This window comes from Salvia splendens, chromosome 5, assembly GCF_004379255.2.
Source record: "Salvia splendens isolate huo1 chromosome 5, SspV2, whole genome shotgun sequence".
NCBI classification, from domain to species: Eukaryota; Viridiplantae; Streptophyta; class Magnoliopsida; order Lamiales; family Lamiaceae; genus Salvia; species Salvia splendens.
In genome coordinates, this window is record NC_056036.1 from 9,571,243 (window position 1) to 9,582,593 (window position 11,351).

General features: G+C 43.7%; 1 protein-coding gene across 1 annotated transcript; it reads left to right on the forward strand.

Moving 5' to 3' along the window:
- The first annotated feature begins 329 nt into the window (after positions 1-329).
- Positions 330-9,980, forward strand: LOC121804549 (E3 ubiquitin-protein ligase AIRP2-like). Its single transcript, XM_042204139.1, has 5 exons — positions 330-489; positions 8,587-8,737; positions 8,896-8,962; positions 9,039-9,273; positions 9,770-9,980. The coding sequence occupies exons 1-5, from the start codon at positions 395-397 to the stop codon at positions 9,978-9,980; spliced, it is 759 nt and encodes a 252-aa protein (XP_042060073.1). The 5' UTR covers positions 330-394.
- Positions 9,981-11,351: the final 1,371 nt, after the last annotated feature.

Here is an 11,351-nt window from a genome sequence, read left to right on the forward strand (position 1 = left end):
ATAAATTGTCAACTCTTTTTAATCAATTTCGCATCTTAATGAAAAGCGCACCACTTTTTTGAATGTGCACAAAGAAACGCTTCAATGATGAAATATAAATAATGAAAATAGGGAGTATACAATAATATGAATCAGACAGGCTCCACGTGCCCTCTTCTTCTCTCATAGTTTTGTCTGCAATTGCACCGAAGAAGTGAGAAGGGAACTCTTAACACAAAATTCTATCAAAATTATGCACACCGATTTACTAGTTCCTCAATCAAACTTTCTACAGCTACGACCGATAAATACTCTTCTGCATTTCGACTTTGGTTTCTATTTTTGTGGAATTTTGAGTGGCGATCATCGATACTGATATCGTATCCGTGAGGCGGAGAAATTGTTCGGATTGGAGATGATGCATGCGAGCGGCGGAACTTCAGTGCGTCGGCGCTCGTTTAGGGATTCGATCAAACTGCTCGAAGCTGATATCCAGCATGCTAATACTCTGTCAGTTGTTTCTTTTTCCCAAATTTTATTGCGTATTTTTGGTCATTGTTTTTTTGTTTTTCGACCGCTCTATTTAGTTTCATGTATAATTTTTGCTTATCGTATGCATTTACTTACTTTAGTTATTTGAGGTATTTGTGATTTTTATGATAGAATTTGGAGTGATCTGGAATATTGTTGTTTATGCCTTTACTCTGTTTGGAATTAGTGAATATTGACTGGTTTTCAGCGTATATCGTGTGTAATGCATTAGAACAGCTAAACGCATTATGTGATAGCTGAGTTGAGTAACTACTTGGGTTTGTAGTTACTCATTGGCCTTTTGTGTTGATAGGGGTGATTTTTGGTGCTTCTGGTTATAGAAACTCTTATTTTGCCTACTGAGTTAGATATTCTTTGTGATTTAAGTGGCTGAGCATTTGTTGTGTCATTCCAGGTTTAAACAAAATTATTTTATAGTTATTCCTTGGAACGTCTGTAGACTCTCCGTTTTAACGTCTCTGCACAGATATGCAACAAAAGCTTGTCTCTAGCCTTTGAATTGTCCGTAATATTAAATTAATCGAGTTATGGAAGTGCTTCTTATAAAATTATTGAGTGAACAATTTGTTAGATTATAGAGCTGGATCTTAAGGGGTTCTTGGGGCCATTGATGGTGTGGTTAAGAGTTGAAGTATGATGGAGTACGAACTAAACAAGCCCAACAGCAGTGACGGCCCATCAGCCCAAAGCCCAAGGAAGAGTATCAGTTCGGCATTACCAAAGAGTTCGGCCCCAGCCTACAGCTCGGTAAAAGCCGACCAGTCAAGCTCTACTCTCAGATCGGCAACCAAAGCAGTTCGGTCTCAGTATTCGACCGAACAAGGAGTTAGTGGACCCATACAGGATTTCCACAACTTCCAACACACCCACTACCACGTGGTGTCAACTCAGGCCACGATCGTAGGCCATGACCTACGCTACATCCACGATCTTAGGCCATGACCTACACGACATCCACGACTTAGGGTGGTGATGCAAGCCACGATCTTAGTTCAATATATAAATAGAACTTAGATCTGATAGACGGAGGTTAAGCTCTCTAGAGATAAAATATCATATAGCAAGTCTGTGTTGTAAGCTGTAATCCCAGATCAAGCAATACAATCTTGCCCTCCCTTCTTCCCGTGGACGTAGATTTACTTCAGTAAATCGAACCACGTAAATTCATTGTGTCGTAGTCTTTATTCTCTACCAGCATTTACTAACATCAGAAATTCGCGGAATCATCACTGGCGCCGTCTGTGGGAACCAGAGAACAAAATTTGTGATAAAGCGAATTTTTGACCCTTTTCCACCCCAAAAATGCGTACCAGATCACGTAACACCCGTAACACCGTTCGCGATAACCAGGAGGAAGCTAGTCCAGCCCGCAGCTCTGGGAAACAGCCTCGGGAGACTACCTCCTGTTCTCACGGTGAAGGAACTAGCCGCTCCAAAAGCCGTCACACCGAGTCTTCCCAGCAGCCCGATTTGAACGAGGCTGTCAAGCTGTTTTTGGCTGAAAAGCAGGAGGAATTCTTAACCTTCCTGCAAAAAAGCCAAAAGCAGCCGGAGACGAAAACGGCGGATTCTCCCTCTCCCTCCATACGAGACAGTCCCTACCGCAGTAGTGTCATGTCTTCCAGGAGAAAGAATCCTCGGTACCGGAATCACAGGAGAACTCCATCTCCTCCATACCGAAGAAATGTCGGGTTCGCCATGTACGGAGCATTGAGGACTCCGTTCTCGGACGATATTACCCGAACTCCCCTACCACAGAACTACCGAACTCCGTCGATAACCTATGACGGACTCGTGGATCCTCATGATTTCTTGGGACGCTATCAATATAACATGGCGAACCAGGGTCTCAACGAGGTCCACATGTGCAAGCTGTTTCCCGAGCTGCTCATCGGGAACGCAAGAAGGTGGTTCGATAGCCTCCCCCAAGGCAGCATTAGATCTTACCGAGATCTAATGGATGCATTCCATAGGAGGTTCTTTCAGAAAGCGGAAGTCCGAATCACTTCGGCTCAGCTGCTTTCCATTCGTCAAGGTCGCGACGAAAAAATCAGCGACTTTATGACAAGATTCCACAAGGAATGCCTGCAAGTAGACGATCTCAACGATCTGCTTGTCATCTCGGCATTCCAAAATGGAATCCTGCCCGGAGCTCTCTACAGGAAGCTCGTTGAGTGCGGTCCGCTGACAGCTCAGGAAATGTGGGACATTGCGGACCAGTACTCCCGGGCCGATGAGGCAGACCGTCGCAAACGGTCGTTAGACAGCTCATCGTCCCGAGGAGACAGAAGGAAGCCCGATCATAGCGATCAGGGGCATCCTCGCCGGACTCCATTTGAAAGAATTCAAAGGGCTCCGGTGCAAGACAGATTGGGACCCCGTCTCAATCCCGAGAAGCCGCCCGCTCAGTTCGTACCGCTGAACAAGCCGAGAGCGGAAATTTTCGAACTGCACTCTGACCTGTTCGAAAAGCCAAAGCGGATGACGAAATCAGCCGCGCGGCGACCTCAGGATCAATATTGCTCCTTCCATCAAGCCCACGGTCACGATACCGAGGAGTGCCGAAATTTGGCTGCAGGTATTGATGTTCTTGTGAAAACAGGAAAGTTAAAAAAATACCAAAGCAAGCAGCCGAAAAAGAACAAAAGGCAGAGAGGTGCGAACTGCAATCCTCAGGATCCGAAAAGGCATGAGGATCCCGAAGACGACGACGAGCCGCAATATGATGGAGTAATCCAGACTATTGATGCTCTCCCTGCCGGGAAGACTAAGTCGTCCCTAAAAGCAGAACGCAGAGGTTCCAATCAAGAGGAGCCAACACATAAAAGGCTGAAGAAAGACGAAGTGATTACATTTTCAGATGCCGATCCCGTCCCAGCCATCTCTCCTCACCAAGACGCTATTGTCATTCAAGCCGGAGTGGCAAACAAACTGATCCACAGAGTATTTGTGGATACAGGAGCATCAGTCAGCATTCTTTTTAAAGAATGTTTCGATAAAATGGAAGTGGATCCAGCTCGGCTCAGTCCGGCTCCACTTCCTCTGAAAAGTTTCGCCCAGGAGGACACCCGCCCTGAAGGTATTATCAGCCTTCCGATCACGGTGGGAAAAGCGCCTACAAGCTCCAATACGATGATCGAGTTCTTTGTGGTGAAAGCTCGGTCCCCGTACAACATCATCCTGGGGAGAGACTGGCTCAACACAGTTCGGGCCGTTTGCTCTACTTATCACCTCACCATCAAGATCCCCACTAAAGGTGGGATAGCGGTCATCCGAGGTGATCAAAAGAGAGCAAAAGAATGTCTGCAGATTGCGCTTAAAAGTGCCGAACAATCAGTTCGGCACCATCAAGCATAGCAATCACAGCAACCGGAGTCAGAGGCAAGCGAGATGACCGAAGTCACTTCAGAGCCGAACTCAATGACCGTTCAGTTATACGAAGATGATCCATCCAGAACGGTCAAGATCGGCTTCGCAGGAATGCCTCTACTCCGGGAAAAGACCATTCAGCTCCTCAAGGAGTACAAAGATGTCTTTGCATGGTCTCCGTTGGACATGACCGGAGTGCCCCCCGAGGTAATCACTCATCGGTTAAATATTGATCCTTCAATCCGGCCAGTAAAACAGAAGCAAAGACTCTTTGCGGCAGAAAGAAGCCAAGTCATCCATGACGAAGTCCGCCAATTACTAAAAGCGGATGTACTATTCGAGGTGAAATATCCTTCTTGGGTGGCCAATCCTGTGATGATCAAGAAAAAAGAAGGAGGATGGCGGATGTGCATAGATTTTACCGATCTAAACAAGCACTGTCCTAAAGATTGCTATCCCCTTCCGAATATAGATAAAAAAGTAGAAGCTTTGATCGGCTTCGAAATTTTCTGTTTTCTTGATTTATACAAAGGATATCACCAAGTGTTGATGGATGAGAGTGACGCTCCGAAAACAGCTTTCATTACCGATTTCGGCATTTTCGCTTATAAAAAGATGCCATTCGGTTTAAAGAATGCCGGAGCCACTTATCAAAGGATGGTAGACAAGCTTTTTCGGCACCTAATCGGAAAGCAGGTTGAAGTGTATGTCGACGACATAGTTGTCAAAAGCAAAAGCACTTCGGAGTACGAAGACAACCTCAAATCCACTCTCGACGTGCTCCGAAAAGCCAACCTCAAACTCAACCCCCAAAAATGTACTTTTTTGGTAGATTCGGGAAAATTTCTGGGTTGTTGGGTTTCAAAGGACGGACTCAAGGCAAATCCCTCAAAAGTTCAAGTTATTCAGAACATGGCGATGCCGAAGTCCATACACGATGTGCAAAGACTAACTGGATGTCTAGCCGCATTGAATAGATTCCTTTCCCAAGCAGCCGAAAAGCAACTGCCGTTCTTCAAAGTGTTAAAAAAGGCACCAAAGTTTGAGTGGGGAGCCGAGCAGAAAAAGGCTTTTGACGAGCTCAAAAGTTATTTAGCCGAGCTTCCAATTCTCTCTGCTCCAACAGATGCCGAAGTGATTTTCTTATACTTAGCGGCATCCGATCAAACCATTAGCGCGGTGCTTGTACGAGAAGAAGGCCTAAAGCAGTTTCCCATCTACTTTACAAGCCGAGCATTAAGAGGTCCAGAAACAAGGTATCAACCTCTGGAAAAAATTGCTCTGGCGTTAGTAAATGCAGCAAGGAGACTGCGGCCATACTTCTATGCTCACAAGGTATGCGTCTTAACCGATCTGCCTCTTCGGCAAGTTTTGACCAAGCCAGAAGCATCAGGCAGAATCGCCAAATGGGCCATAGAGCTGGGAGAACACTCAATCGAGTATCTACCTCGGAAAGCCATCAAGGGACAAGCCTTGGCAGATTTTCTTGCAGAAGCAAAGTTCGATCAAGCAATTCCTGTTATTGCCGAACAGAAGAATTCTGCCAATGCCGAACTAGCACAGCCCTTGGAATCCGAAGTAGAGCCGCCGGACTGCTGGAGCGGATTCGTAGATGGAGCTTCAAACAAGATGGGAAGTGGAGCTGGTATTTTACTTGTCGCTCCCGACGGACACGAGGTAACCTACTCACTTCGGTTCCTATTCCCCACTACTAATAATGAAGCCGAGTACGAAGCCCTCCTGGCCGGACTCCAGTTAGCGCAAAGTCTGCTCGTCAAATCTCTCAAAGTCCATTGTGATTCACAAGTCATAGTAAATCACATGTTGGGTACAAGTGAAGCTCGTGACGAGAGAATGAAGAAGTATTTGGACAAAGCGCAAAGCATCAGCGGAAGTTTCTCCTATTTTCGGATAATCCGCATTCCCAGAGCGGAAAATAGCCGAGCAGATACCTTAAGTAAGTTGGCCTCAGATCCGAGCTCAAAGGCGGAAGAATTAATGCATCGAAGCATTGATGAAGCCGAGGTACATTCAGTATCCAGCTCGCCGAACTGGATGACGCCGATCTTGCAGTATCTGGATCAAGGACAATTGCCCGAGGATAAGAGAGAAGCTCGGAAGATCACGTGCCGAGCACTTCGGTACGAACTTCATGAAGGAGTCCTCTTTAGAAAGTCTTACCTCCAGCCGTTATTGCGGTGCGTAGGACCAGAAGAGACGGACTACATCCTCAGAGAAGTTCATGAAGGATCGTGCGGTAGCCACATCGGAGCCAGAGCTTTAGCTAAAAAAGTTCTGAGATGGGGATATTATTGGCCAACCATGGTACAAGAGGCAGTGCAGCTCGTCAAGAAGTGTACGAAGTGCCAAATTCATGCAAATGTCCCAAGGATGCCGCAGACCGATCTATACACTATGCAAAGCCCTTGGCCTTTCATGCAATGGGGCATAGACATAGTGGGACCACTTCCTCAAGCTCCTCGGCAAATGAAATTCCTTATCGTTGCCGTGGACTACTTCACGAAGTGGGTGGAGGCTGAACCATTAGCTACGATAACGAGCTCAAAGGCATTGGACTTCGTCTGGAAGAACATAGTGTGCCGATTTGGCATACCCCACATCCTCATCTCGGATAATGGGACTCAGTTCACCGACAAGACGTTCAAGAATTGGTGCCAAGAGCTGAACATTCAACAGCGGTTCACTTCGGTCTCCCATCCCCAAGCAAACGGACAAACGGAAGTAACGAACCGGATTCTGGTGAAAGGGTTAAAAGCTCGGTTAGAACAAGCCAAAGGACAATGGGTAGAAAATCTCCCTCAAGTCCTATGGTCCTACCGAACTACACCCAAAACCTCCAACGGTGAAACTCCGTATAGTCTGGTGTACGGCACTGAAGCCGTAATTCCGGTGGAGATCGGCGTACCCAGTCCCCGAACTCTAAATTTCTCCTCAGAAATGAATGACGACGGACTGAGAGCAGAACTAGATCTCGCCGAAGAAAGAAGAGAATTGGCGTGCATAAAAGCAGCCAAGTATAAGGAGCAAGTAGCCCGGTATTACAACCAAAGGGTGAAGAAGCTGCAATTTCAAGTGGGAGATCTCGTCTTGAGAAACAACGAAGTAAGCCGAGCAGAAAAGCTGGGCAAGCTCGAACCCACATGGGAAGGTCCGTATCGGGTGTCAGAAGTCCTCGGCAAAGGGTCTTACAAATTGGCTCACATGTCAGGAGAACAGGTACCCCGAACATGGCACATTTCCAACCTCAAGAAGTTCCATTTGTAAGAGACAGTCCGGTCAGTCAGTCTTGAGTCCTGTTCGGTCAATGTGCTTTCTTTGGTTTGCTTGGTCTTTGTCTGTCTCTGTGCGTTTTGTCTGTGTGTTTTGTCTGTCTCTGTGCGTGTCGTCTCTTACAAATGTTACTGAGGTATCTTGTTCTTCGAAGGCTGATCCCCTTCTTAGAACATATACAAGCCAACGATTGTGAGTCAAAGCTTCTAAAGAGGATACAAGACCACAATTCAGCTTAAACAAGCAGTTCGTCTGAAACGAACTGCAATAAGCCAACGATTGTGAAGTCCAAGCTTCTAAAGAGGATACAAGACCACAATTCAGCTTAAACAAGCAGTTCGTCTGAAACGAACTGCAATAAGCCAATGATTGTGAAGTCCAAGCTTCTAAAGAGGATACAAGACCACAATTCAGCTTAAGAATCAAGCACTTCGTCTGAAACGAACTGCAACAAAAGTCCGATTCACGCGATAAAACTTGCCTGAATTAGGACAAGGGAAAGTCCGATCCACGCGATAAAACTCGCCGAATTAGGACAAGGGAAAGTCCGATCCCCAAATTAGGACAACGGAAAGTCCGATCCGAGCGATAAAACTCGCCAAATTAGGACACAAACCAAGTCCGGTCAAAGAAGAGTCTACTTCATAAGACCGAGGACAAACATCAACTTACCCCGTACCTTTATCCAGAATGCCGAAGTGACTCGCTTCGCCGAAGTGATTCACTTCGCTTTTCGGGGGGGGTAGTGATGGAGTACGAACTAAACAAGCCCAACAGCAGTGACGGCCCATCAGCCCAAAGCCCAAGGAAGAGTATCAGTTCGGCATTACCAAAGAGTTCGGCCCCAGCCTACAGCTCGGTAAAAGCCGACCAGTCAAGCTCTACTCTCAGATCGGCAACCAAAGCAGTTCGGTCTCAGTATTCGACCGAACAAGGAGTTAGTGGACCCATACAGGATTTCCACAACTTCCAACACACCCACTACCACGTGGTGTCAACTCAGGCCACGATCGTAGGCCATGACCTACGCTACATCCACGATCTTAGGCCATGACCTACACGACATCCACGACTTAGGGTGGTGATGCAAGCCACGATCTTAGTTCAATATATAAATAGAACTTAGATCTGATAGACGGAGGTTAAGCTCTCTAGAGATAAAATATCATATAGCAAGTCTGTGTTGTAAGCTGTAATCCCAGATCAAGCAATACAATCTTGCCCTCCCTTCTTCCCGTGGACGTAGATTTACTTCAGTAAATCGAACCACGTAAATTCATTGTGTCGTAGTCTTTATTCTCTACCAGCATTTACTAACATCAGAAATTCGCGGAATCATCAAAGTACTTCGATATATTTACATGGAATTTGATTATTTTCCACCTGTGATTCCAGAGCATCAGATTTTCCATGTGAGTATGACGGTGCATGCTTGCAGATGAGAATGTCATACAGCCCTGCAGCGCATTTCTTCCTTTTTCTAGTACAATGGAGTGACTGCCGTCTTGCTGGCGCTCTTGGACTGTTGAGAATCCTGATTTACAAGGTCAGTTATTGTGAATCTTGTCATGATCATTACATGAATGGAATTCAATGCTCAGTGCTTAGACTGTTGAGAATCCTGATTTACAAGGTCAGTTATTGTGAATCCTGATTTCATCCCCGATTATTTCGCCCAGTTGGTGATGAAATCATGGTATATAGGTGTATGTTGATGGCGCCACCACTATGTCTACCCACGAGAGGAAAGCTAGCATTAGGGAATTCTATGGTAAGCTTCATGGTCTGATGCTGATTACAGTTCTTACCTATGAGACTTGTAGTTGATGGTGGTATCTTGTATCCAGCTGTTATTTATCCCTCTTTACTTCAACTTCAGAGCGGTGTTACCGATTCAGAAGATGAGAGACAGAAAGCTGTATGGATGGAGAGATACAGGAGACGAGATGAGGAAAAGCATGAGCAATGCTCAGAAGTAAATCTTCAAGGGGAAGAAGAATGTGGGATTTGCATGGAGATGAGAAGTAAAGTACTATTGCCAAACTGTAACCATGAGATGTGCCTCAAGTGCTACAGAGAATGGTACTCTCTCTCTCATGTATCTAGATATTGATATATTGCTACAATGTTTGCCCTTGATTACAGATCTGTAAGAAAATACTATTAGGAGTAGTATGCTTCTTTCCACCATCTATTGAGAATTTCACGTTCTGCTCGGTTTCTAAACAATTAGCACTGTTTTTGGTTACCATTTCTTGTTGTGTGCCTTCCGATCTCTCCAGCCCTCGATGCACTTTTTAACCAGTTGTGTCATACTATCTAACACACGATAAAGGAAATTAATAATTAGGATCTTCTGCATGTCATCTAAATGCTGAAGGGTGCAGTACCGTTGGTCCTTTCTCTAGACAAAGGTTGTTGTAAGCTTATTGGTGCACCACTAGTCCACTACTGCTTGATAGAGTAAATTTCTTGATTTTCACTTATGTGGGATTATAAGCATTACTGTTTAACATTAGATAATGATTTCAAAAGATTCTTGTATGCTAGTTTGACAATGGTTTTAATTGCATTGCAGGCGTTCAAGATCACAGTCATGCCCATTTTGCCGTGATAGCCTAAAGAGGGTAAACTCGGGTGATCTGTGGATCTTTCTAAATGGCAGGGATGTAATAGACATGTCAGCTATTACAAGTGAGAATTTGAAGAGGTTGTTCACTTATGTAGATAAATTGCCTCTGATCATCCCTGATACCCTATTCAACGCTTACAACAAACATATAAGGTGATTAACTGGCTTGCTATTTGAGGCTGGATACAGTTCAAGTATTCTGATGCTTAACCATTGTTATGCGATGATTGCTCATGTATACAGCTCGATTTGGGAGCTTAAGTGGTTCATCATACTACTGGTAATGGACCCAACCTTGCTTTATGTGAGAATTGGAGAAAGAAAATGTGAATGATTGTATCCATTTCATGTATCAATAACTAGTGAATGCTTCTAGGTAGAACTTTCTGAATGCATCTTTAGGCAGGACTCGTCTTACTCGTATTAGTCCACAACTCTTCTTATTCTTGTCTACTTATGTTTGCGATAAAAAAATTAGTGTTTTAGGTAATCTTGGTTGACAGATGTGTCATTGCAGAGTTGTTTCTTTCAGAGTTATTGTCTATAATTTCTTTTTGTTTTGTTACCTTCTTTCCTGTCTAATTATTTCTTGTTTGTGGGTGTTCAGTTGTTCACAACTGGCCTTTTACCCACTTATATTTTGGTTTGATTTATGACTTGCTTTTTTCGGTCAAATTGTAAAATTGATCTAATTTTAAAATATGCCAACTATAACGGTAACGACGATTATAATAGTACTACCATTTTATATTGTAATGGCCAGCCTTAAGAAGAAGGGTTGCATAACAATTGCTGTAACTGGGCTTTTAGACCTAACAATGAAACATGAAGGCCTAAAGCGATATCATGAGACATGACTGAATAATGAGTTAATGCTGTAAGGTCGATGCAACATCATAAAATATGAAACACTATTCTTTTAAATATATTTTGTTGGGAGGTAAATATTTTATTAGAAGATGGAATCTATAATACTTAAAAGTGGTGGAATCTATAATACTTAAAAGTGGTAGTTGGTTGGTTGAAAGTACTATTTTACCCTTTTGGGCTGGAAAAATGACTGGCATTGTAGCTATTTTTTTTGTTTCTTTTACAAATGAAGTTCGCTTAATGTGTGATATGGCTCAGTTTGTATATACCGAGAATTTGTGGTAGAGTTGCATCCTATTTGTGTCGTGTTGCATAGGCTTTTTTTAAAAAAACTATTCTATTACAATATATTTATTTCTTATGACTGATATTAGAATATATTTATTTCTTGTGTCTGATCTTCTATTCCTTAAAACTTTTCATGTATACAAACTTAAAAATATTTTTGAAATTCATTTTTTTAAAGGAAAATGGGGAAAGAGTGAAAGCTGTCATAATATTTCATGTTATAAATTAATACTGTTTCAGATCCGTTCACTTTCCATGGCAATTTGTTCCTGAAAAAAAAATCTATATATAGTCATCAGCATGTAATGTAATTCAGATACAAAATTGATGTAGTGAAAAAAATCTATATATAGTCAGTTTCATGTAATGG

Excerpts from the sequence above, each read along its gene's own strand:
- LOC121804549 (XM_042204139.1), top strand. The coding sequence starts at position 395 with ATGATGCATGCGAGCGGCGGAACTTCAGTGCGTCGGCGCTCGTTTAGG. Across the intron at positions 8,738-8,895 it reads TGAGAATCCTGATTTACAAG|GTGTATGTTGATGGCGCCAC; the intron begins GTCAGTTATTGT and ends CATGGTATATAG. Across the intron at positions 8,963-9,038 it reads TAGCATTAGGGAATTCTATG|CTGTTATTTATCCCTCTTTA; the intron begins GTAAGCTTCATG and ends TCTTGTATCCAG.